This window comes from Pogoniulus pusillus, chromosome 11 (assembly GCF_015220805.1).
Source record: "Pogoniulus pusillus isolate bPogPus1 chromosome 11, bPogPus1.pri, whole genome shotgun sequence".
Classification (NCBI taxonomy): domain Eukaryota; kingdom Metazoa; phylum Chordata; class Aves; order Piciformes; family Lybiidae; genus Pogoniulus; species Pogoniulus pusillus.
The window spans coordinates 16,967,873-16,994,655 of record NC_087274.1 but is presented as its reverse complement, the minus strand read 5'-3'; the positions used below and the strand labels follow the sequence as shown (position 1 = coordinate 16,994,655).

Here is a 26,783-nt window from a genome sequence, read left to right as displayed (position 1 = left end):
CAGATCCAGCATTTCAAGCACCATGAGACCTTTGCTTGTGCTGTCTCTCTTCTCTCCTGCCTTTACTTCTTGATATGTGGAAGATTTATTCATTTTCAGGTTCTTCTTTGCAGGGTCATCTATGGCATAGAAACACAGAGTCACTGAAGTTGGGAAACACCTCTGAGACTGTCGAGTCCATTAGGCACAGCAAAGTCCACCACTAAACTGTGTCAGGAAGCCCCACATCTACTCAGTGGTGGCATTTCACTGTGGTGCCTAGATGCTCTGCTTCACAGAATCTTCATGATTTACAGCAGGGCTCATACCTCTCATGCAGAGGCAGCCGTTCACAGCACCAGTCTTTGGCATCAGTATGAATGTTGCAAAGCCTCAAATTTAACTACGAGACTTTTCGGGCAGTGGATGACTGAGGAGACCTGAGAAGTGTAGAGGTGCAGGCATCCTCAGCCATCAGCCTGGAGGCTCAAACACAACTGCACATGTCCAAGTATGCAGCCTGCCCCTCAGCCCAAACCAGGGGTAGCATAAATAGAACACAAGGCAGGGAGCAGACCCTACCTCCTAATGTTCTAACCATCAGGAGGTGGTACCAAACTCTATCTCCTAATGTTCTAACCATCAGGAGGCAGTATCAAACCCTGCCTCCTAATGTTCTATGCATCAGGAGGTGGTATCAAGCCCTATCTCCTAATGCTCTAACCATAAGGATATGTTGCCCCGACCCTGGCAACGCTCCAGTTCAGGCTGGATGTGACTCTTAGCAACCTGATGTAGTTGAAGGTGTCCCTGCTCACTATAGGGAAGCTGGACTAGATGAGCTTTAAATCCAGCCCAACTCATTCTATGATTATGTTCTCATTATAAAGAGCTGTGGGGTCTGGTGGTCAGAGTAAGGCACCATCAATCAGCTGCACTGAGCTCCATTTGCAACCACAAATTAAGCCACTATCACATTACTCAGCTGCTGTATAGTTATGCCACAGTTATGGAGTGTCAGGCTGAGCACAGGCTCCGGGAAACAGGGCTGGAGCTGGGCTTGGTCCCAGAAAGCTCAGTAGTGATCCTGCTTTCTGCTTTTCCTTTAACTTGGATGTCCTGAGAACAGGAAAGTGCCTTTACCACCTCATTTTCACCTATGCCACTGACTGTCTGGGTAACCTGGGCAGAATCACACAGCCCAGCTCAGTTTTTCCATCTAGGCACAAGGGATAATTGCAAAGCCCGCTTCCCTAACAAGGTGTTTCCAGCTTCCCAGGTAAAAGGCACTGTGGAACTGCAAAACTGCATCACTTTTGTGTGTTTTGAGATTAATTAGATGCCAAATACAAATCCTGCCCAGAAACTGAAAAATGAAGTGTTGCAGAACCAAGCTGGTTTCAAGTTCTTCCTCCTTTTTTTCATGTTTTGATTTGCTTGGTGCATACAGAATCCAATCTGCCCAAGGAGTTTTGTTTGGGGCTCTTCTGGATCCCATCAGATCACAGCTTCTGAAACCAGCACTAATAAATATGCTGGTGGTACAGGTCCAGGTCAGAGACAGACTTACAGATACCTTCACCCCAACCTAAGCTGGGATCAAACTGAAGGCAACATAGTTCTCATCACTCCAATTTCCAGCTTTGGATCTTGGGCCAGGAGAGACTATGGAGGAAGAGGGAGGGTGGTTCATGCAGACCTGGAGCATGGGAACAGGAGGAAGCTCTTGCAAAGAGGCTGCAGCCTTGATTTACCCAGCAGAGAAAGGATAGGGGGGAGGAGAGAAAGCTTCAGGTCCTGCATAGTATAGAGGTGCAGGTTCAAGCAGTTTCCCTCTGCTCTAGAAACGAGTGACAATTCTAGTGACAGCAGGAGGTGCAGGCTCAAGGAAAGGAGTGACAATTCTAGTGACAGTATAGAGGTGCAGGCTCAAGCAGTTTCCCTCTGCTTTAGAAAGGAGTGACAATTCTAGTGACAGCAGGGTTTCTCCATCAGCTCTCCCCATTGGCAAGCAGCTTGGCAGCTGGGTGGATACACCCAGTACATCCCTCCATGCTTACCCACCATGCATGGAGCTCTCCTCTGGGAATGTCTGCCAAGCCTGGCCTCTAGCATGTTGAGGGCCCAAGGGCTGACTCACATTTCACCATCCTACGAACTCCTCCTCCAGCACCAAGTGCAGCCAAAGCCATCAGAGAGCTGCCTGGCTGGGTAGGCAACCATGACAGGGAAGGATGTGGGTGCCCTCTGGCACAGCTGGCACAGGCCACCTCATCCTCTGAGGTCCAGCAGCCCTTGGATTCTAGCTGTGTCTGCAAAGAAGCAGGGTTATTTTGGGGTCCTGGGAGGGGAGAAAGCATGGAGAGCCAAGCCAAGGCTGTCTGTCGGCCACTGCAGGATGGCCTGCATCTGCTTTGCTGGAGCCATGGACGAGGAGTGGTCGCCTGCAGAGGGCAGCAAGGGAGCACAGCCAAGTGCTGTGCTGCAGTCCAATGTCCAGCAACACAGTCTGATGCACAGCTCCAGAGTCTTGGTGTCAGGCATCGGAGTCCAACTCCAACAAATCCTGGATGGGTGTGGTCAGGATTGGGATGCACAAACCCTTTGTTTCAGCCCACAGCCCCCCAGGAGCTCTGCACACTCAGCAGACAAACGCAGAGGAGCACTCGGTTCCCCTGGCACACGCCAGCCCCTGCACGCCTGTGCTCTCCACAGCAGCAGCAGGCACCGCAGCCACCCGGCCAGTCACGCTGGGCAGCTCCTGCTTCCTCACGCTCGGATCTGCACCAGCCTCAAAGAGCATCCCACAGAAGGATCATGACAACACCACCTCCCATCACATTGGTACCTGGGGAAGGTCTCGTCCCAGTACACTGAGCATGGCAGGTGAAAGTGCTCATCTATGCATAGCCAAGGAGAAGTGGGGCTTGGCTGCCCACAGAAGCAGGAGATTCTGGGCTTGAGGTCACATCTATGACCACACACTTCAGGCACACACTGGGGTGCCAGCTGCACCTCTGTTTCCCTTCTGCAAAATGCTGCTGGCTTGTGCAAACTTGGGCAGCCTCTATGGATCTGGGTCACTTAGGAAGTCCTAAGTGGACAGACATAGGACCAAAGGGTGGCCTAAAAGCAGTGACCCACAGCTACTTTGGGTCAACAAGAAGAAAATCAGCTATTAAAGAGCTGCTCCTGAGGTAAACACCATCCCTTTGATCCACAAAGTGTGGCACCTGTGACCACGGCATTTAAGACAGCAGTGCCATTTACACACCAAAAGGGGTGAAATCAAAGCCACACAACCACAGTTCAGCTTGGAATTTCCTAACCCTTGCAGCCTGGACTGCGTGGCCACACTAATGTCTTATTTTAACACTCCTTTGAGAGGTTTGTTTTCCTAAAATCCAAAGACCTTGCAGAATGTTTGGACACCATTCTATTGCCCAGGTTCATGGGCAGGAATCAAGGTCAGCTCTTGGCTCTTGGACTTGTGCTGAACTGTGACAAGCAGGAGACACTTAGGAGATCCACATCAGAAGGGCTCAAGGTGCCAGGTGGGTTCGTGGCCATGGGGTGCTCTAGGAGCTGCAAGGGAGGATGAAGCAGAGACTGGGCGGCAAATGCCTGAGAACAGCCCTGAGGAAAAGGACCTGGGGGTTTGGGTTGATGAAAAGGTCTACATGTGCCAGCAGTGTGCACGTGCAGCCCAGACAGCAACTGTGTCCTGGACTGCAGCAAGAGCAGCGTGGCCAGCAGGGCAAGGGAGGGAATTCTGCCCCTTTGCCCTGCTCTCCTGAGACCCCACCTGGAGTGCTGTGTGCAGTTCTGGAGCCCCCAACACAAGGAGGACATGGAACTGTTGGAGCCAGTCCAGAGGAGGCCACCAAGATGCTCAGAGGGCTACAGCAGCTCTACTATGAGGACAGGCTGAGAGTGTTTGGGCTCTGCAGCCTGGACAAGAGAAGGCTTTGAGACCTTGGAGTGGCCTTCCAGTATCTGAAGGGCTACAGGAGGGCTGGGGAGGGACTACTGTCCTGTAATGACAGGATGAAGGATAATGGGTTTAAACTGGAAGAGGGGAGATTTAAAGTAGATGTTAGGAAGAAGTTTTTCGCAGTGAGGGTGATGAGACACTGGCACAGGTTGCCCAGGGAGGCTGTGGCTGCTCCTTCCCTGGAGGTGTTCAAGACCAGGTTGGATGAGGCCCTGAGTGACCTGTTCTAGTGGGAGGTGTCCCTGCCTATGGAAGGGGGTTGGAACTGGACGACCTTTGAGGTCCCTTCCAACATAAACCATTCTATGATTCTATGACTTCAGAGGCCAAGAGATGCCTGCAATCTCCTAGGGCACTGATGAGAGGGGCCAAAGGCTTTTGGGCAGGGCTGACCCAAAGAAAACCTTGCTGAAAAGAGCTTCACCAGGGTGAATAGGAGCTTGTGCACTGTGTTTCTATAGGCTCACACTGGCTTTGCACCTTCATACTCACAACAGGCCCATGGTATTTCACCCTAGAGCCAAGCTCCTGAGCATTTAGCACTTAAGCTGAGGAACTTACTAGAATCATAGAATTGCAGAATGGTCTGGGTGGGAAGGGACCTCTAGAGGTCATCTAGTCTGGGCCCCCTGCAGTCAGCAGGGACATCCTCACTAGATCAGGTCACCCAGGGCCCCATCAAGCCTCACCTTCAATGTCTCCAGGACACTAGCTGTGTTGTGCCCCATATTTTGAAAAGGATGGCACATTACCAAATGGTTGTGAGGAAAGCATACAGGGAAATGAAGCAAGAGGTTTCACCAGCTTTAGAGGTTGCCCTCAGTGTATCAAAAAAGGAAGATCCAAGGGCTGGTTTGATTCATCACATCAGGCTCTTCAGGAAGAGCAAAATCTGGATCCTAGAGGACTCTTAAGGGTGGTGGTGAAAGGCAGAACAAGAGTTAACAGCTGAGAAGCAGACAAATTACAAGTGGAAATAAACAGTGAGAGTGATTAACCAGGCCAGCAGTGGAGAGAAGTGGAGGGTTCTCTGCTGCCTGATCTCTTCAAGATGGGAGCTGTGCTGGAGGATGTGCTCTTGCTGATTCCACATGGCAGGACATGCAGGTAGAAGAATGAAATTTAAAGCCTCTGCTCAGGAGATGAGACAAGATGATCTAACATCCCATCTTACTCATAAACATGATGGGTCTAGAGGTCTGTGAAAGTCAGCAGAGATTAGGTCCCTACCTGCCCCTCTTTGATCGATAACAGGACAAGGGGAAGCTGAGAAAGTTTCATTTAAACATGAGGAGGAATTTTTTCCCTGTGAGGGTGACAGAACCCTGGAATAGGCTGCCTGGGGTAGCTGTGGAGTCTTCCTCTCTGGAGATATTCAAAACCCACCTGGACATGTTCTTGCTCCATCTGCTCTAGGTGATCCTGCTCTGGCAGAGAGGTTGGCCTGGATGAGCTTCAGAGGTCCCTTCCAGCCCCTGACATTCTGTGGTTCTATGAATAAAACTGATCAAAACATTCTCATTAATTTTCTGTGTCAGCAGCTCTTTGCCCAAATAGTAACAAAAACCTTTCTCCAGAACCCAATCATCCTGAAGCTGACCCAAATAGGGCTCACAGACTGCAAATTCATTAACGAGCTCAGGGTCACAACGCTGGAATTCCACTGCCGGCTGGCAGAGTGGACAGGTACCAGAGGGGGATGTTGATCCACTTCACACAAGGCACGAGAGGGAGCACTCGATACCAGTGCTGCCAGGGAATCACCGGTGTGGAAGCTGCATTTCCACAGAGGTTTGTCTCCCACAGGCTGCTTCTCTGCTCCCCTTTCTTTCCAGTCAAGCAACCGTGACAGTCTGGGACAGGACGTTGTGGTTCAGGCACCGCTTGGGTGCCTACCCCTGTGCCAACTCAAGGCAGTCGCTGCCACCTTCACAACTGAGCCTGCACAAAGAAAGGTGAAGCAGAGGTCACCTGGAATGCTGGGGGCACTGCCTGCCTTGTGGGTGAGCCACCTTGCTATGGGACCGCCTCTACCAACCAGCCCTAGGCAGGGAGTGAAGGGGAATTTGGGAGTAAAAGGCAGCACCACAAACTGCTGGGGTGCACCCACCCCAGAGGACACCGAGCATGCAGGACAGAACTGGAACTCTGAGTGGTGATGCTTTTCTCCTCTTGCCTCTGGTCTTATCTCACTTCTCTCTCCACTCCTTTCTTTCTCTTTATTCTTCTCTCCCTGGCAAACAGTAGGTAATAACTTCTCCTGCCTCAAGAGCAATTGTATAATCAAAGTGATCTGCACTATGTAATCAATAAATCTACAACCACTCCAGCCATGCTGGTGCCAGTTTGCCTCACTTCACTCCTCAGGTATCCCTAAAAGAACCCACTGAGAGCTCAGGTGGCAACAACCAGTCATGGACTCAAAGCACTTTGCCACTCCCAAGACATGCTTCATGTCCTGGACCTGCTGTGTTTTTCCTCAGGTCAAAAAGGGAAACTGAGGCACTAAGCAGATCAGCAAACCATAGTCACATTCCTGACAGGTAGGATGCCCTGTGCCATGCATGCTCCATGAAAGACACATGCATGTCTCTGCACATCAGCAAAACTTGATGCCCTGCTGGTGGGCTAAGCCAGGGCGACCCACAGTTACCTCCACAAAGAAGTTGTCTGCACAAAAGCAGAAATGGTTCAGAAACCAGAAGGTGAAACAGAGGAAACTTATCTGTTGTTGTTTGGAGTTGCCTGATGCAACTTTTTAGGATGTCAAGAAGTGATGGGACTGGGGAGGGGAATGGAACAAAGCTGGAAATGGAGAGATTCAGACTGGATGTTAGGAAGAAGTTGTTCAGAATGAGGGTGGTGAGAGCCTGGAAGAGGTTGCCCAGGGAAATGGTGGAAGCCTCATCCCTGAAGGTGTTTAATGCCAGGCTGGATGAGGCTCTGGACAGCCTGATCTAGTGTGAGGTGTCCCTGCTCACAGCAGGGGAGTTGGAACTATATGATCCTTGTGATCCCTTCCAACCCTGACTGATTCTAGGATTCTATGATTCTGCCACCCTCACACACCAGCACATCCAAGAAACAGCTTTTCTCTACTGATCAGAATGAATCCCTGTAGCCATAATTAGACATAATTGTTAAAGGAAAAGCTACAGGTGAGTGCAGATTAAACACAACTTTTAGGCCAGATAAAACTGTGCTCAGTACACTGACAGAGGACCTGTTCATGCCATAACAAACGGTCAAAGACGACACCTTGAAAGGCTCCAGAGAAGGAGACTCCATAGCCTCTCTGGGCAGCCTGTTTCAGTGCCCTGTGGCCCTTATAGTAAAGAAGTTCTCCCTCATGTTGAGGTGGAACCTCCTGTGCTGCAGTTTATACCCATTACCCCTTGTCCTATCACAGGGCACAACTGAGAAGAGTTTGTCCCCTCCCCAAACAGATGGAGGATGCAGGTAAGTTCATTTGGGTGCTGGGCTTAGACCAGTAAAAGGGAAATGTGTTAGTGTGAGGGATGGATGAGTGCTTAGGCTTGGGTGCACTAGGAAGAGTATGACCAGGAGGTCAAAGGATGTGTTTATCCCACTCTGCTCTGCCCTAATGAGGACATATCCAGGGTGAGAACAGAAAGCAAGGGTGAGGACGTGACACATCAAGCCTGCTGGAGCAAGGAAAGGCTGCCAAGGGGACAGGAGTGTGGATGAGCAAAACCACACAGTAGTTTTTTGGGACAGTCACAGCAAGACTGTTGTTGGCAGGACACATCCAGAAGAGCAACCAAGAAAAGAGAGCGGTCACAAAGCACTAAAGGGAGGGAAAGGAACTTCAGATCCTCTGGTTGCACCAAAGGGACACAGGCTGGGGTTGCATGCTCATATTTTCCAGTCAGCTGTAACGAGCCATATTAACTCCTCCATCCTTCACTTGCCTTTTTGAATGCAGTCCCAGGAGGGGTTTGCAGAGCACCAACATCCTGTTCTCTTCACGCTCCACCACAGGCAGGGCACCATCAGAGCTGTTGTTATTGGGAGAAAAGAGAGGAGACAGAAAACAATTAATTAATTACCTAATTAAACACTCCCAACCCATCCTATCTCTACTCTGGCTGCAGCTCAAACCCCCACTAGCAGCTTGTCCTTTCAAATCTTCAACCCACCACCCAGGAGCAGAAGTTCCTAAGACATTTGGGTTTAAGAAGGTGGGCTGGTGAGACCCCACCTGGAGTACTGCATCCCGTTCTGGAGCCCCTGGTACGAGAGGGATGTGGAGGTGCTGGAAGGTGTCCAGAGAAGGGCCACGAGGGTGATCAGAGGGCTGGAGCTGCTCTGTGAGGAGAGAATGAGGGAGCTGAGGCTGTTCAGTCTGGAGAGGAGAAGGCTCCCAGATGACCTTATTGTGACCTTTCAGTATCTGAAGAGAGCTAACAAGAAAGCTGGGGGGGGGGGGGGGACTTTTTAGAGTATCAGGTAGTGATAGGACTGGGAGGGAAGGGAATAATGCTAGAAATGGATAGGTTCAGACTGGATGTTAGGAAGAAGTTGTTCAGCATGAGGGTGGTGAGAGCCTGGAAGGAGTTGCCCAGGGAGGTGGTGGCAGCCTCATGCCTGGAGGTGTTTAAGGCCAGGCTGGATGAGGCTCTGGCCAGCCTGATCTAGTGTGAGGTGTCCCTGCTCACGGCAGGGGGGGGTGGAACTATATGATCCTCATGGTCCCTTCCAACTCTGACTGATACTATGTCCAGTCAGGCCCTGAGAATCTCCAGGGATGGAGACACCACATCTCTGATAAATTTGGTTCAATGTTTGGCCACTCTCCCTACAAAAAGAAACTTCTTCTCAAGTGGAATTTCCTGTATTTCAGAATTCCAGCATGGTGGGGGTTGGAAGGGATCTCTAGAGATCACCTAGTCCAGCCTATTCTATGATTCTAGTCCAACTCCACTGCTCAAGCAGGGTCACCCAGAGCAGTTTGCCCAGCATCACAATGGCCAGGTAGGTTTGGAATTTCCCCAGAGAGACTCCAGAACCTCTCTGGGCACCCTGCTCCAGGGCTCCAGCACCTTCACACCAGAAGAGCTTTTCCTTCTGTTCAAATGGAACCTCCCAGGTTTCAGTTTGTGCTCCTTGCCCCTTGTCCTGGCACTTGGCACCACTGACAACAGTCTACCTCCATTCTCTTGACACCTGCCCTTTAAATACATTAATCCATACCAGCCAGTGAGGCATCACCTTGGCCATAGAGACATCTGTGTCCCCAGCTGGGTGCCAAAGTCCCACTTATAGGACGCCCCAGTTCCCAGGATGGAGACACTACCAACCCAAGAGGCCACAAGTCCTCAGAGAGGAGATGCAGATGAATATGAAAAAAAAAAAACATTTGGAGATCCAACTCTTTTTTATTATGGAAGTCTATAAAATAGCCACATGGATTATTATAATTATTATTATTATTATTTGTTTGTTCTGTTTGCTTTTAAGATCACAAAATACACAACATTCATTTTAATGTGACACAGAATATTATATACATATTAAAACCCACATGACTGAAACACATCTTCACACAGCACTGACTTCATAACAAAACCAAACCCCCCCCAAGTGCTTTTTTTTTCTCCTGTTTCTTTTAATATTAAAAACAACTGTGATAAAACATATTAATATTCTTTCCAGACAACGTTTACAACAAAGGGGAAGGAAGGGAGAGAGGGAGGGGAATCATATTTTACTAAATAACAAATATTCAACAGCAAAAAAAAACAAACCAAAACCAACCAAACAAACCCAAAAGACGACACCAAAGCCCCTTTGTACTAAATATCTATTTTGAATGATAACAAAAATAGTAATTATAATAAAGACAGATCAAAACAAAACAACAATTTGTGTATAAAATAATATTATAGGAAACTGGACTGTGCTAAGGGAAAAAAAAAAAAAAAAAAGAAGGACAAAACCAAAAAACCCCAAAGGAAAATAAACCCCCAAACACAAACAATTCTGAGATTCAAAGTGCTTTATTCTGCAAACTCACTGCAGCAACTCTTTTTTTTCCTTTTTTTTTTTAGTCAAGTTATATTAGTTAGGAATGAAAAAATAATAATAATAATAATAAAAACAACAACAACAACAACAACAATAAACCAAAATAGAACGAAACAAAAGCCCCCCAAAGCATGACTTAGTTTCTGCCTAGATTAAATACTCACCCACACAAACATTATATATACACAGATGGTGGAAGCAGATATATATAATGGATGTATGCATCTGACAGGACTGCTCACCAGCCAATCACTCACTCAAAAGCAGGTTTGGTTTCCACTTGGTAATGACATTGGAAGTTAAACCCAAGAATTTCAGCAAAAGCCTTCACTGATTTCCCCTTGGAAAGCTCTGCTCAGCCATTTCTGCTGGCTGCAGAACACCACAAAGGGTGGCAACCCATGAGTTATAACCCACCCTTTTAACCTTTGTTGTCTCTTCCACTCACCAGCTTTCCTTTTCATCAGGCTCCTATCCCCCACAATTTGACTCCCCAGCAGATCTCACAAGGAAATGGGGGCTCTTGGAGGGCATGTGGTGATGGCTCCCTGACGGGTTCCTATCCTGCAGATAGACCTTCCACAGCCCACCCCTCGTCCTGATGTCCTGCAAGGGTTCATCATCCACAAAGCCCATGGACACCTTCATGTGCCACTTAACTCTTGCCCCTCAGAGACTCGGCCCTTCGCACCAGAGTTGTGCCTATGTTCTCCTTTGCCCTTTGAGACTTTGATTACAGAATCACAGAATGGTGGGGGGTGGGGTTGGAAAGGACCTCTGGAGATCATCTGGTCCAACCCCCCCGATAAAGCAGGGTCACCCAGAGCAGGTTGCCCAGGATTGCACCCAGGTGGGCTTAGAAAGTCTTAAGATACCACTGATTGCAGTGAAGCTCTGTTGATCACCAGGGAAGTTCCTTCTCCATCAGAGATAAGGACAGTGCCTGAGCTAACAGTGTTCCCCTCAGCATCTCCAGGCTATCAAACTAGCTAAGCCTCTGCTTCAGGGACATGATGTACATAGTCAGCAGCTCCTAAGACTTTGCTTTTGCATCCAGCATGTCATTTACCAGCCAGAAGGCAAAGTCTGGATCTGACTGGCATCTCCTAGAAGACTGGGAGTTCTATTTCAGCTTAAATCACCCTGAAAATCAAGCTGTGCACCACAGTGTGGGTGGAGACCATCCACCAGGATGTTTCGGGGGGGGGGGGGGTTCTGGCAGCTTGGCTGACAGCAATTCGACCTCTAGTGCTTCCCCTGGCTAAAAAATTGCCTCCCTCCTCCTTGCCTCCACCAGACTAGGGGCTGGTAAAGGCAGCCATCACTTTCGCTCACTTCACACTTCCTTCAACCTTCCAAAGAGGCACCCATGTGTCAAAAGCACAACCTGCAGAGCAACCTGATAAGCCACATCTGCCCCTTTACCTTCCTTCATTCAACCCCTCTGACTTCTCTGGACACCTTATGAGCTGAAAGCCAAGCTGCTCATCTAAGCCCAAGGTCTTCTCCCATCACATTTAGGAGAGGTCTCAGCCATGGTCCTTGAAGTGTTTTTTCTGTTTTGAAGGGCAGGAGATGGGAGAAGAATGGGGACAAACTGAGCAGAGATGTCCCAGGGCATCTCCCAAGCTTGATTCTTGGCTCTGGTCTGCACCAAATGCCTGACAAGGCACTTGGGGAGCTTGATAGACCACGTCCTCCTTGAACACAACCCGCCCATCTCACAGTCAACCCAGAAGCCTTTTGCATGCAAAAAATACACTGAAATAAACCCACCCAGCAAATGGAACGTAAGATACCTTGGTGGCCACTTGCTTGCACCACAGAAGCTTTGGGTTGGTCCCTTCTCCTGGGCAGTGGTGGAACAGCTTGCAAGGAGCCCCTGGATCGGAATCCTTCCTGCAGAGCTCTCCCATCACCAAAGAAAGCCCAAACATGAGACAAGGAATGCATACATTGGCTTATTGATAGAGATCGCCTTTAATGCAGATGCCTCCCATGGAAGAGAATGCATCGGAACAAGCAGCTCCAAGTGGCTTTGCTCAGCACCCTGATGCTCGCAGAGCTGTGGTGTGTTGGTGGGACCATGCAGCTGGGAGGCTGGTGCCTGCACCTTGAGGGAGAGCAAAGGCACTGAAATGCCCCCACAAAAGGTGCCTTTGCCAGGGGAAGGGGTTGGCAACGGGCTGCGGTGGGGGAATGGGTGCACACAGGCTGTGTAGCAGCAGCAGGAAACTCAACAAGAGAAACAAAGGAGGACATTCCCCCAGTCCTGAGCCCCCGGTGCGAAATGCATGTTGCAAAATGCCAATAGGCACTGTCCAAGGGCTCACCATTCAGCCCCAGACGAAGACATCACAGGGGGTTTGGGTCCCACAGCTGAGGCAAAACAACAGCTCCACTCCTTCCCAACCTGCCCCGGCACCAGCAGGAGTGGGGATGGGACTGGGCATCGCTTGTCTGCCCCTTGCCAAGGAAAGCTTCCAATGCCCCAAAACAAACAAAAAAACCAACAATCAAACAAATAAAAACCAAAATAAACCAAAACACTGTTATCACCAGCTAATTTAACACTGATTAAAAACAAAAAGGTCAGAGGCCACCCAAGAGCCACCCTGGGACACCAGACCTCTGATCGCCAGCTGATCTCCAAAGCCTATCCCACAGTGGGGCCTTTGCAGCTCTCCTCCTGGCAGCAGAAGTGTTTTATAGATATTTTTTTATATATATTTGTAATAGTTAGATACTGTGTATGCTCAGACAGCCCAGCTCCACTTGGGGTTTGCCACTTTTCCTCCTTCTGAGACACGTGATGACAACTCAACCTTCTCTGTGCCCTGTGGGAAGAGCAAAACGGTTTTGGCAGCTCCACCGGTGGAGAAAAGTCCTGACCTGGAGGTTCTGCGAAGTGAGCGCCATGGAGAAGCTTCTCATCCCTCTCTCCTCCCCTTCCTGTTCGTCCCCTTGCCCCCACCCCACCCCTCCGACCCCCGGCCGCCCATCCCTTGCGCCACTGGCGTGGGCTTTACACCGTTGCCCCCAGCATGGCATCTGTCCCAGTCAGGATCTCGTTCTGGTTGGAATCCAGTCCGAAAAATTTGACCTTGAGTCCGTCGACCGGGTGGACCACGGGCACCAGGGTGATTCTGGGGAAAGTCCTGGTGGCGAGCTCGAAGCGGCTGGTGCTGGCCAACTCGATGGCCAGAGCCTTGAGAAAGAGCTTGGCCAGGTGCTTGCCCAGACAGGTCCGTACGCCTCCTCCAAAGGGGAGGTAGTGGAACCTGCCGTCCTTGTCTTCACTCCGACCCTGGCCAAAGCGGTCAGGGTCAAAGATGTCCACATCCTTGAAGACAGGAGCAGTGTCGTGGGTGTCCCGGATGCTGTACATCACGCTCCAGCCTTTGGGGATTTGGAAACCCTGCAGAAAAAGGGAAGGGGTGGAGAGAAAACCAAAGCAAGTCAAACCTGCTTTAAAGGGAGAGGGAGCAGGAGGAGAAGATGAAGCCGTTTTGCTTTGCATGCTTTTCCGCAGTCTCTTTAGGTTTGTTACTCGAGGACAATGCGGATTGAAAAGGAAACCAGAGAGTGCAAAGGGCTGGGAGGCTGAATCCTGGGCTTATTCACAGAATCCCAACGTGGTGAAGGTTGGAAGGGAGCTCTGTGAATCACTTAGTACAACCCCTCTATTAAAGCAGGGTCACCCATGGCAGATGTCCCAGGATCAGAGTGTCCAGGCGCATCTGAAATCTCTCCAGAGAAGAAGACTCCACAACTTCTCTGGGCAGCCTGCTCCAAGCCTTCAGAACCCTCACAGCAACAAAGTTTTCCTTCATGTTCAGATGAAACCTCCTGGGTTCCAGTTTGTGCCCACTGCCACTTGTCCTGTCACTGGGCAGCACTAGAAAGAGTCTGGCACCATCCTCTTGCCCCCTGCTCTTCAGCTATTGACCAGCATTGACCAGATGTTCTCCCAGGCTGCTCTGCTATAGGTTCAACAGCCCCAGGACTCTCAGCCTCTCCTTCTCACAGAATCTGTGTAACCTCTGCTGGATTCTTTCCAGTAGTTCCCTGTCACTTTTGAGCTGGGGAGCCCAGAACTGGACCCAGAATTCCAGAGGTGGCCTCCAAGGGCAAGTATCCCAGGGACCCACTGCATGACCCACTGCTATTTACTTGCTTTGCAGTCTCTGACAGCAGTTTTCTACCAGGAACCCAAAGGTGCTCAGCAGCCACCGACCAAAGGGATGCAGCCTCTCTGGTGCCCACGCTGTGCCCTGTGCTGGCCAGCCCACCCCCAGAGCATCCCAGGGCTCTGCTCACACCCCCTGCCTGTCACTCCCACATGCCCAGCGCACATGTCAGGGCTTGGTCGATGAGGAACAGGGAGGATCTAATATCCCCATAGCACTTTAAAAGGCTTCTGACTCAAACCATTACGCTCACAGTGACGAGCCAGGTCTCAATATTTTGTTTTGCTAGTCGGAAATTCCAGCCATGGTGGTGAGCAATCAGCCTGTCACCTGGCAGCCTGGAGATGTCCTTTGCAGTAAACCTTTCCCCTGTCACACCCCAGCTCAGATTTTGGCATCAAACACCGCCACAAGCTGCTCTTTGATGCATCACTCCTGTCTCCTCGTTGACAACTTGAGCGTGTCCCTTCTCTGCCACGGGCCAGATGTCATTATCCTCCTCTGAACTGAGACCAAATCCTCCTCCCATCAGCAGCAGGACCTAATTTGCCACCTCCTCGAGGCCTCACCTAAGCCAGGCTCAAGCAAGCTTTGCAGCGACACACAAAAAGGCTGTTTGGGGAGCTCAGGGTGCAGCTGCACTCTGGAGAGATGGCAACACTCACATCCAGCTCGAAGGTCTGCAGCACTGTCCGGTACCCCCCAGAGATGGGGGTGAAGAGGCGAAGCACTTCCTTGATGACACAGTCCAGGTAGTGAAGGCTGTTGATGTTGTCAAGCCGGAGGGAGCCCTCGCAGATGCAGCCATTGTGGAGGATGCCTTTGCTGCGCAGCTCCTCCCGCAGCTTCCCCAACACCTGAGGATGTTTGAGGAGCTGCATGATCAGAGAGGTGCTGGCACTGGCCGTGGTGGCGTAGGCAGCAAAGATGAGCTCCAGAGTGCCATCCTGAAAGAGAAGAGCAAGGCAAGGTTAAGACACAAGGGGTGGACAGACAGACCAGCAGCCAAGGCACATGGCTGTCAAGGGACAGGCACACAGCTTGCCGTGGGGCATGGCATCTTGGTCACATCTAACTGTAAGGTGTCTCTTTGTGCAGGCACAGGTCCTGGGTACTAATTGGACCTGGTGCAGGCACAGGTCCTGGTTTGAGGGTAACTGGAGTATTTTAATGAGAAAAACTAGATTCTAGGCCGTGAAAAGAAAACAATGCTGAAGTCTGCTTCACTCATAGGTTGCTGAGATGTATAAAAGCAAAGACAGGTAGATAAGACAGTTCTGTCTGTTGGAGTTTGATGTCTGTGTTTTCTCCCTGGGCTTTTGCTCTTCTGCTTGGATCTGTGTAACCCAACTGATCATTCTGCTTCTAACCCCCCTTTGCCAATCCTCACAACTCACTTTGCACATAAGGCAGACCCTGGGATAAGGGAGGGGGGTGGAAAGAAGGTGGGAGGGTGGTTGGGAACTTCTCCTGGGGACTCTCCTTTCTGGGAGGGGTCTGGTGTTTCTGTATTACATTTAACTTGTATATTTCTGTACATAGCTGTAAATATCTACAATGTACTGTAAATGTCTGCTGGTACATTGTGCTAAGCTGTGAACATAAACCTTCATTCCTTAACTTTCAGCCAGCTGAGTCTAGTCTGGGTGAATTCATTGAGTGGGAGATAACTTCCAAACCATCACAGATGCCCACCCTAGGGAGCTTCCTGCAGAGCCTTGAAGGACCACAGGCATCAGGAAAAGCTCTGAGTGTGGCTCTTAATAGCACATGAAGCATAAATATGCCACGACCCTGCTGCAGACAACTTGAGCTCCTATGTCCTGCAATGGCTGCATCGTAAAACCAGATAGGTCAAGGGATGAAGCTGGTCAAGGCTGGAAGCTTTGGCAAACTTGAATCATCTTTTGGTACTCCCTGGAAATGTTTTTTTAGGCAGGACTTAGCCAAATTTGCAAAGAAACAGCACTCAGAGGAAATCAGATGGATGAGAGGGCCACAGCCCACCAGACCAGGAGTCACCTACAGCTCCAACAACACACTGAGGTTCCTCAGCTGTCATTGATCATTTCAAGCCTGACTCAAAACTTCCCCCTCACAGCAGCTCACACTTTGCCCTCCAGGCATCCCCTGCCCTGAGCACAGCAAGAGCAAGTTTAGGGTGGGGAAGGCCTTTACCTTCAGCTCCTGCATGGTCAGCTCCTTGCCGTGCTCCTTGCCACTCTCTATCAGGATGTCCAGCGCGTCAGCATAGTCCTTGCCCTGCATGTTCTGCAGCTTCTCCTGGATGGCTTTCTCCAGCCCCTTCTGCAGCGTCTCACGTGCCCGGATGCCCTGGGGAGCAGGAAGTTTTGTTTAGGAGACAACTTGAAATTCATCAAGCCTGACCATTAACCCAGCACTGCCAGGTCACCACCAAACCAGGACCCTCAGCACCACACCTGCACAGCTTTTAAATCCACCCAGGGATGGGGACTCCACCAGTTTCCTGAGCAGCCTTTTCCAGGGCTTAACAACCCTTTGGATGAAGACATTTTTCCTAATGTCCAACATAGACTACCTATGATGCAACTTCAGGTAGTTTGCTTTGGTTCTACTGCTTTTTAGTTAGGAGAAGAGATGAGACCAAGCTCCACCTGGCTACAGCCTTCTTTCAGGGACTTGTATAGAGTGACAAGGTCCCTCTTCAACCTCCTTTTCTCCAGTTCCTTTAGACACTCCTCACAAGACTTGTGCTCATTCACCAGCTTCATTACTCTAGACAGCAACAAGGTCTCCTCTGAACTTCCTTTTCTCCATCAGACCACACAGGACACAAAGTGAGCACCACCATCCCCAGCCCAGCATTCCCAGGAGCTGGAGACGTGCTCAGGACAACATACCCAAGTAATACAACCACAATTGCAGGTGCTCAAAGAGAGGTATAAAGACACTGAGGTTGTTCCCTGGGCTGGAGTAGTAAGCCCTGAGTACACAAGATTACAGACAAGAGCAATCAGCATCTAGGTGCAAATGATAGGTCTGTGGTGGGAGCCCCAGTACTGCACCAGTTCACAGGCCTCCAACTCACCTTGGGATGCATGGCAGTGCCTGGGAAAATTGTCTCTCAAAAGCAAGTCAATTCATCTGAAAGGATCCTCTTTCCAGGAGCTAATGGGCTTCCCAAGGAACTTTATCACCTGTGCTCAGTAAAGCAATTCCTATCTGAGAGCAGCTGCCCTGGGCTAACCTGCTGCTGCTGCTGCAAGGGCTTTGGGGTTGGGAGCTGCTGACATCATTCCTGTGGTCCAAGAATAATTACAAAGCTTGTGGGGATTGTAACAAAAAGAAGTTTTAATCCTTGCATTTTTAAAATTCTTTTTAAGTAAGACATGTCTATGGGTTTTGTTATGTTCTGATTTGGGATCATTCATCCAAAAATTATTTCTGCAATTACAATCCCAGAAACCCAGCCTGATGGGGATTGGAAGGGATCTCTGGAGATTACTTAGTCCTATCATCCTCATAAAGCAGAGTCACCCACAGCAGCTTGCCCAGGATCACTGTGTCCAGGTGGGTTTGGAATCTCTCCAGAGGAGATTCTGCAACTTCTCTGGGCAGCCTGCTCCAGAGCTCTGGCACCCTCACAGCAACAAATTTTCTCCTCATGCTCATATAGAGGCCCCTGGGCTCCAGTTTGTGCCTGTTACCGGGCACCATCATTTTCACCCCTATCTTTCAGCTCTTGCTGACCATTGATCAAATTGCCTCTCAGCCTCTCCACCTCACAGATGTGTTCCAGGCCTGTCAGCATCTTTGTAGCTTCCGGTGGACTCTCTCTAGTAGTCCCCTGTGTCTCTTGAGCTAGGTAGCCCAGAACTGGACCAGGACTCCAGATGTGTCATCATTAGAGCAGAGTAGAGGGGAAGGACAACCTCCCACAACCTACTGGTCACAGTGTTCTTAATGCACCCCAGGACCCCATTTACCATGAGGGCACATTTCTGGCTCAAGATGGACTTGTTTACCAGGACTCTCAGGTCGTTTTCTCTGGAGATGCTTTCCAGCAGGTCAGCCCCTAACCCACACTGGTGCAGGGGGTTATTCCTGCTCAAGCATAGGACTCTACACTCCCCTTGTTGTGAGGAACCCTTCTACTCAACTCTCTAGCCTAGAAGGTCCACTGACTTGTTTTGCCCCAGGAACAGAAGGGCACAAACAGGAGAATGGCCTTACAAACAAAAAACTACAGTAAAACTGCCAGCTACAAGACAGGGAAAACAACCCATTAAATCTGGGCAAGTCCTGGCTCTATTCTCCCTGGCATCAAAATGCACACTCCCTGGCATCCTCAAAGTCTCTGCATATATCTTTCTCTTCTCCACTCCACCAAAAAAGGCCTTCATAGCCCAAAGTGGACTTACTTTTAGAACTCACAATGTGAGAAGTCATATGACCAAGAGCCACCAGAGATGGGGCTCTATTAATTCTAGATCAGTGCTATCAGATGGTGGAGGACTCTGTTCAAATCTCTTACCCTCCTGTAGCCACTGAAGGGCAGATCCACAGGCAAGGAGAAGACATTCTCCACAAACTGCTGGTAGACCTCGAAGAGGTGGCTGAGCTCCTCATCAGGGATGCGGAAGCCCAGTAGGACACGGATAGCCATGCGGAAGGTGAGCTTCTGGGCCTCATGGTAGACGTTGATGGACTCAGGGTTGCTGCTCCAGGCCCGAAGAGTGTCTTTGATCACCAACTGGATCTTGGGAAGGTAGCTTTCCAGGGCCTCATGGCTGAAGATTTTGGAGAAAACCTGCAGAAGAGAGCAGGCAGAGATTTCAACACCCTACTCTTTATCTTCTCTAGCAACCAGCTTCAGTACACAAAACTGAACACCCATAAGCATCCAGAATTCACCAGCCACAATCACCCATTCCTAAAACAGCTGCCAAAAAAAAAAGTGTTCAGGAAGAAATATCAGGTAGCAGGCCCTCTGCAGGCTGACCCCACCACAGCCATCACAAACAGAATCCCAGGAATCACGCAGAATGGTGGGAGCTGGAAGGGACCTCTGAAGAACACCCAGTCCAACCATCCACTAAAGCAGGTTTACCTGGAGCAGTTTGCCCAGGATCACTATGTCCAGAGCACATTTGGAATCTCTCCAGAGAGGGACACTCCACAACCTCTCTGGGCAGCCTGCTCCAGGCCTCCAGCATCCTCACAGCAAAGTTTCTCCTCATGTTCAGATGGTACCTCCTGGATTCCAGTTTGTGCCCCTTTCCCCTTGTCCTCTCAGTGGTGGGCACCACTGACAAGAATCTGTCCATATCCTCTTGTCCTCTGCCCTTTGGCCAGAATTGATTAGAGTCTCTTCTCCAGGCTCAATAGCCCCAGGGGTCTCAGTCTTTCCTCCTCACAGAGATGCTCCAGTCCCACTAGCATCTTTGTAGCCTCCACTGGATTCTCTCCAGTAGTTCCCTGTCTCTCTGAACTGAAGAGTCCAGAACTGGGCCCAGGACTCCAAATGTGGCCTCACTAGGAGAGAGCAGAGAAGCAACAGCATGGAGCAAACCAGTGGCAAGAGGAAATACTTCACCCTGTGCATGGTGGGATGGATGGAGCTGCCTTGCCTGCAGCTCTATGTCTCATGGCTTCCAGTTACATTCATTTCATGCTTTGGATGCTACTAACACACCTCTTCCATGGGGCTTCTCCTGTGTCTAACATTATGGCTGCACACACACACAAGCTTTTCTCTGCCACCTATCAACCACTCTTCAAAAAATATACATTAAAAAATCCACAGGTGAAATAATTATTTGGAGGCATTTAGGATCTGTCTGAAACCTGCCTGAACTTGGGGTTCAAGTGTGAGAAGAGAGGCACAGACATAGGCAGAGGCTATGAGTGCACACAGCTCATATCCTTGAGAAACCAGAAAAAAAGAAAAGCCCCAAAGCCCTGATGTCAGGAAAGTAGAAAAAAAACCCAGCCACCATCCCAAAGCCCTGATGTCAGCAGACAGTACTAATTTAAGCTCTGTGAGTAAACACAGCGCAGGAGTGGGCCTCCCCAAGTCCCCGATGCTAATGGCTCCTTACTCCGATCTGGGCCAGGAGGAGCTCAGCAATGCCAGGAATGTCCCTGCAGCCCTCCCCGGCGCAGCCCACAGCGCAGGCTTTCATTCGGCATCCCCGGCCGCATCCCTCCCAGAGCGCGGCGGAGGCGAAATCTGCGCTGTTTGTTTGCTTTGCGCTAACCTCCGCGCAGAGCGGGGCAGCGGCACACACGCACCGCCGCACGCCCAGCCCCCGGGAACACCGAATTAAACCTGCCTCGCAAGGAGGGAGCTGCCAGCCCGCCGGGGCTCCCCCGGTGGCCAAGATCCCAGGGAGGGCTCGGTGCGTGGTGTGGGGGCTGCGAAGTTATCAAACCAACAATAAGAGAGAAATCAAAGCCGCCCCCTTCCCCCCCCCCCCTTTTCCATGAGCGCCGGACTTGCTGGAGCTGTAAATGTGAGAATTTCCTCTGCAGTCAGCACTCCAAGGCAAAGGTAATATTTTCCTGGCTGCGACCCCTCATTGCTAATGCACATCGTTTGCTGGGAGTTTGTTTGCTGAAATAACACCTCTATCCCCTCGCAGCCCTGCGCAGGAGGCTCGACAACAGCCACTTCATCATGCGCCACACTCGGGCCGAGCCCCCGAGGTGAAACTCATCACCCCGCACGCAGCGGGGAAGAGCTCGGAGGCTCCCTGTGGGAACGCAGCGTGTGAAGGCGACGGAGGGAGGACAGGGCTAGGACAGAAAAATGCAAGTGGAATGACAAGACAGATCTGCCTGCAGACAGGCAGTCATCAACAACGCACGGCTTGGGAGAGCAGCGGCATGAATGAACGGAGCCGAGGGATGAATGAAGCAGCAGCGGCCGCGGCGAGAGCGCGGCGAGAGCACGGCGAGGGCGCGAGACGGTGCAGCTGCCGCCTCCTGCCTCCTGCCTGCACTTCGGGAGCTATTTTTAAGCCTGGAAAGGGCAGCGGATGCTCAGGCAGAGCTGTCTGTGTGAGGGGGTGAAAAAGCAGCCTCTCAGAAAGGGAAAGCTGGAGGTGCTAAAGTCCCTCGGCTGCATGGGGAAGGCATGAAAGGAGCTGGGGAAGGGTCGGGTCCTGATGGTCATGAGCAGGACGCCAGGCTTGGACGCAGTGCTGACTGGAGAAAAGCTGGCAGACACAAGGGATGGGACAGGAGCTCCTGGGTGGGACCAGCAAAGGGATCCCAACGTCTCCCCATCCAGCTGGCATCTTCCCTTCATCTGTGTTGGAGGTTTTGGGATAAGGACAGAGGTCCCCAGTGAATCACTTTACTCTTGATCTGCAGGGTCCTTGAGCCCCTCGGTGTGTGACAGTTTCTCCATCTCAAAGCAGAGCTGGCAAGGGGATGGCCTCTGCTTAAGACGTGATGAGGTTGAAGCCATGCTGGGAGTCAGCACCCCAATAGAGCACCATACTTGCTCTGTTGGGGACCTCTGAGGCTCCCAACCTAGGGCAAACTCCATCCTCCCATAGCTCTCCTTAGCATCTCATATGGGTAAGAGGTTCAGGGATTCTACAAAAACTACAGTATCCCAAAAAACATCTCTGGTGCTGCTGTGCAGAAGTGCTGTAACAGTACAGAGAATCAGCCCAGGAACAGATCTACACCCTGCAGACCAGGACACAGTCCGAAGAGGAGAGTTCCCATCCCAAGAAGTGATGCTGAGTGCAAGCACAGAGAAGGGAACCCTCCGGAAGAGAAGATCGAGCCCCTGTGCAAGTCAACACGCCACCTGCCTAGCCTGCAAAAGGGAAGAATTCTGGCTGGGAGGGGGCGGGGGGTATTTTTTATCTCCTTTTCCCGCTCTGCTCAGCTCCTCTTTTTCTATCAGGCTGCACTAGCCCCAGCTGGCCACAGCCTACCCGCGCACGAGCCTGCAGCTCCCAGCCCCGGGGCCGGCCAACGCTGCGAGCCGCAGCCACGCTGCAAGGTCCCGTCCACACGCCGCCGTTGCGCTCCACGCCGCCTAATCCCAGATGTCAGCAGATCCTTCCCCAGCCAGACACAAGTCTGGATCCCCTTCCAGTCACCTCCAGTTCAACCCTGCATCTTTCCAGTTGATTAAAAAGGAGGCAAAGGCAGCCAACTTTCCCCAGCAAACTTTCATGCGTTTCTAGCCTAAAATTCCTGCGCCCTCTAGTGAAGTCGAGCCGAATGTCTCGGCTGTTTGCTGGACCAAGACAAGCAAAACCAAAGAGATTTGGTGCAAAAGAAGTTGCTTCAGAGCTGCCAAGAGGCAAAATCAGCACTAAAGAGGCGCTTGGCTCGGCTAACACGGAGATGCAACAGCCCAGCCACGGTGGAGGTCCAGCCAGGTGGCCTCGCTGCTGAGGAAGTGAGCAGGGTGTTTGGGGGATGCTGGAAATTGCCCCCCTTTTTAACACATTTCGATATGCTGCAAGAATCAGGTTTAGGTATCCGCTCTGTCCAGGGGCATTTAGTTACACCCTCACACACATGCTCACCCCACAGTGAAGGAGAAACAACCACCACCCAGGAAGCCTGGATGGCAGCTTCTGAATCCATCTCATAGTAGAAACAGGATCTATGGTTTTCCTGAGGCAGAAAATTCCTTCCCAGTGTCTCAGCTCCAGAATCTGCTGGAGAAGTCTAGCTCCATGTGATAGTGCCTTCAATCCCAACTGGAGAATACCTCAGCCCTATCCTTAAACCACAGCAAAGACAAGAGGACAGAATCACAGAATTAATCAGGCTGGAAAAGACCTCTGAGATGATATATCAAGTCCAACCTATTCATGCAAAGAGCTCTGAGCTTCAATCTGCAACATTTTCAGTTTCGTTTAGAGTTTGGCGTGGAGTTAGCAGAGACAATGTTACCCTTCCTTGGTGACAGCCGAGCAGCTTCACTCCCTGCCTTTTGCTATCTGCGATCTGCAGGTCCCCTGCTCCCAGCCAGCACATCAGCACAGCAAAGGGAGAAGGAAGCTCTTCTTTCCTCCCTTTCAGGAGGAAAACTTATTCTTTGGGATCATACACCAGCATCTTATCCAGCCCATGCTAGCGAGAGCTTCTGACCCCACCAAACAAAGGTACAATGAGCCTGTGTGCTTGGCCCAACCCTCTTCTGTTGCCACATTATAATGCACGTCTGCCTAACCCCGGCACCAGAGGCAGGGCTGCCAGGCACGGAGCATCACTGCCATGCTCCAGCGAGATCATAAACTCTGATATTTCTGGAGCAAGACGAGAAGGCTCAAGGGCATGACGTTGTCCTGGCACAAGGTGTGTGAGCAAAGGGAAAACACAGTTAAAAAGTTGTGGAGACTATGCCAGGCACCACTAAGATGAGAGGACCTCCACAAAGCCCTACTGCTGCTCTGCTGTTCTGCTGTCTATTTTAGGTAAGATATTAAGAAACATTTCTTCTCTGAAGGAGCTGTCACGCCCTAGAGCAGTCTGCCCAGGGAAGTGGTGGAGTCACCATCCTTGGAAGGATTGAAAAGATGTGTGGAAATGGTTCTCAGGGACTGGGTGGACTTGGCTGTGCTAGGTTCAGGGTTGGATTTGATGATGTTGAAAGTCTCTTCCAAGCATAATGGTTCTATGATTCTCCCTATTCTGTAACTGGAAAATGGAGCAAATGGGCCACTCCACAGTCTCCTGCCATCTTCTGTCATGGGAGGTATCCAAGCCCATTGAGATGGAAAAGCCAAGAGTTACAGCTCCCAAAACAAGCAGTGTTTGGTTTGCCCATCAAAGTACAGCAGAGTGCAGGTGAGAAGTGTGGAGCTGAAGGCAGCAACCAGAGGAGAAATGCAAGAGCCCCCCGAGCACTGCAACTTGTCTCCAAAGGGAATCTGGTTACAGAAGCTGGGGCCTCCGAACTCCAAAAGAAGTGGAGTGCTTTTGCAAAAGGCTTCACTGAAATTCAAAGGATTCTCAAAAAACTGTGCTGGAAGAAAAAGCTTTAAGACCATTCCAGCATCCCTGGGCCAGGTTATGATGATCATGCACTTTTCAGGGTAGCCCTAATGTTTAACAGGTTTTTAAACATCTAGGGTCAGGAGAAACTCAGCACTTCCTATTTCCATCTGAGCTCAGAATCAAAATGAGCCCAAGTATCCTATTTCCCCACAACTCAAAAATCTCCATGTCTGAGCACCTTTCCCACAAACTCTCCCCATGGCCAGGGAGGCTCTGCTTTCAATCCCAAGCCCTTTAACAGGCTCTCAAGTTAAAGGAGCTATGATGAACAGGCTGGGGAGGGAGAGCAAGGAACAAGCTGTCCTGGATTTGATGATCATAAAAGTCTCTTCCAACTACAATGATTCTACAGCTCTAAGCAGGACACCTTACATCCATCACGGGATGCGCCGGACCTGCTGGCTTGTGATGGGGTGCAGTTATCTAGGAAGGGCAGGAGAGTCCTGGCACTGGAGTTGGCAGGGCTCATTAGGCGGGCTTTAAACTAGGTCTGAAGGGGGTGGGTGAGGAAATTACTCTCTCTGAGAAGGAGAGAGATGGAAGGAAACTAAGGACAATTGAATCGAGAGCCCAGCTGAAGTGTATCTACACCAATGCACGCAGCTTGGGTAACAAACAGGAGGAATTGGAAGTCCTGGTCCACCAGGGGGACTACGATGTAGTTGCCATTTCAGAAACTTGGTGGGACGACAGACATGACTGGGCTGTTATACTGGAGGGATATAACCTTTTCAGGAGAGATAGGCAAGGGAGAAGAGGAGGAGGGGTGGCCCTGTATATTAGAGAGTCACTCCATGCCATTGAGCTAGAAGTGAGGGATGAAGGGGTAGAGACCCTGTGGATTAAAATCAGAGGTAGGACTAATAAATCTGACATCCTGGTTGGAGTCTGTTACAGACCACCCAACCAGGATGAGGGAACAGATGAGATATTTTACAAACAGTTGGAGGCTGTCTCAAGATCTTCAGATCTTGTCCTTGTGGGTGACTTTAACCTGCCAGATATCTGCTGGGAACTTAATTCAGCAGAGAGGAGGCAGTCCAGGAGATTTCTGGAGTGCATGGAGGACAGCTTCATGACTCAACTGTTAAACGAGCTCAGCTTGACCTGCTGCTCTCCAACAGAGAAGGGCTGGTAGGAGATGTGATAGTGGGAGGCTGCCTAGGGTGTAGCGACCACGAGTTAGTGGAGTTTTCAATATACAGGGAGGTAGGGAGGCACCTCAACAAAACCTACACCTTGGACTTTAGGAGGGCAAACTTCAATTTGCTCAAGGAACTTATTTCCAATGTCCCCTGGGCAGCAGTTCTTGAGAACAAAGGGGTCCAGGATGGTTGGACTTACTTTAAACAGGAGCTCTTGAAGGCACAGGAACTGGCAGTTCCCACATGCCGAAAGATGAGCCGCAGGGGGAGGCGACCAGCCTGGATGAGCAAAGAGCTCCTGAAGGAAGTGGGGGAGAAAAAGAGGGTGTATCGCCTCTGGAAGGAGGGGAAGGCTTCTCCTGATGTGTTTAAGGAGGTAGCCAGACTATGTAGGAGAAAAATTAGAGAGGCTAAGGCTCAGCTAGAACTTAGGCTGGCCACTTCCGTGAAATTTAACAAAAAACACTTTTATAAATTTATCAATGCTAAAAGGAAGGGCAAGAAGACCCTCCACTCCTTACTGGACCAGGAGGGGAACACTATAACTGATGATGAAGCAAAGGCAGAGGTCCTGAATGCCTTCTTTGCCTCAGTTTTCAACAGTAAGGAGAGAGGAGGAGGATGCAAATGGCCTCTTAAACTGGGGGATGGGGTCGGGGAGCAGTGTGTTCCCCTGGAAATTCATGAGGAATTAGTTCAGGACCTGCTGAGCCATCTGGACACCCACAAGTCCATGGGACCAGATGGGATCCATCCCAGGGTGCTGAGAGAGCTGGCAGCTGAGCTGGCCAAGCCACTCTCCATCATTTTCCAGCAGTCCTGGCTCACCGGAGAGGTCCCAGGAGACTGGAAAATGGCCAACGTGGTCCCCATCCACAAAAAGGGTCGGATGGAGGAACCTGGGAACTACAGACCCGTCAGCCTGACCTCAGTGCCAGGGAAACTGATGGAGCAGGTTCTCTTGGGGCCAATAACTGCGCACCTGAGGGATGGCAAAGATCTCAGGTCCAGCCAGCATGGGTTTAGGAAGGGCAGATCCTGCCTTTCTAACCTGATCTCCTTCTATGATCAGGTGACCCGCTTGGTGGATGTGGGGAGGCCTGTGGATGTGGTCTATCTGGACTTCAGCAAGGCCTTTGACACTGTCCCCCACAGCAAACTGCTGGCTAAGCTGTCAACCCGCGGCTTGGATGGTAACACTCTGTGCTGGGTTGGGAACTGGCTGGAGGGCCGGACCCAGAGAGTGGTGGTGAATGGTGCCACATCCAGCTGGCGGCCAGTCACTAGTGGTGTCCCTCAGGGATCAGTGCTGGGCCCCATCCTCTTTAACATCTTCATAGATGATCTGGATGAGGGCATCGAGTCAGTCATCAGCAAGTTTGCAGATGACACTAAGCTGGGGGCAGA

General features: G+C 50.7%; 1 protein-coding gene across 9 annotated transcripts in view; it reads right to left on the bottom strand.

Moving 5' to 3' along the window:
• Window positions 1-13,011: 13,011 nt before the first annotated feature.
• LOC135179429 (cytochrome P450 26B1) overlaps window positions 13,012-26,783 on the bottom strand; it is a 53,033-nt gene continuing 39,261 nt past the window's right edge. For all 9 annotated transcript variants that reach the window (XM_064151215.1, XM_064151214.1, XM_064151222.1 and 6 more), the window contains 4 exons: window positions 18,728-19,003; window positions 16,390-16,545; window positions 14,877-15,158; window positions 13,012-13,439 (listed from right to left, as the gene is read on the bottom strand). In XM_064151215.1, the coding sequence (XP_064007285.1) occupies window positions 13,047-13,439; window positions 14,877-15,158; window positions 16,390-16,545; window positions 18,728-19,003 (1,107 nt within the window). In that variant the 3' untranslated portion in view covers window positions 13,012-13,046. The remainder of the gene's footprint in view (window positions 13,440-14,876; window positions 15,159-16,389; window positions 16,546-18,727; window positions 19,004-26,783) is intronic.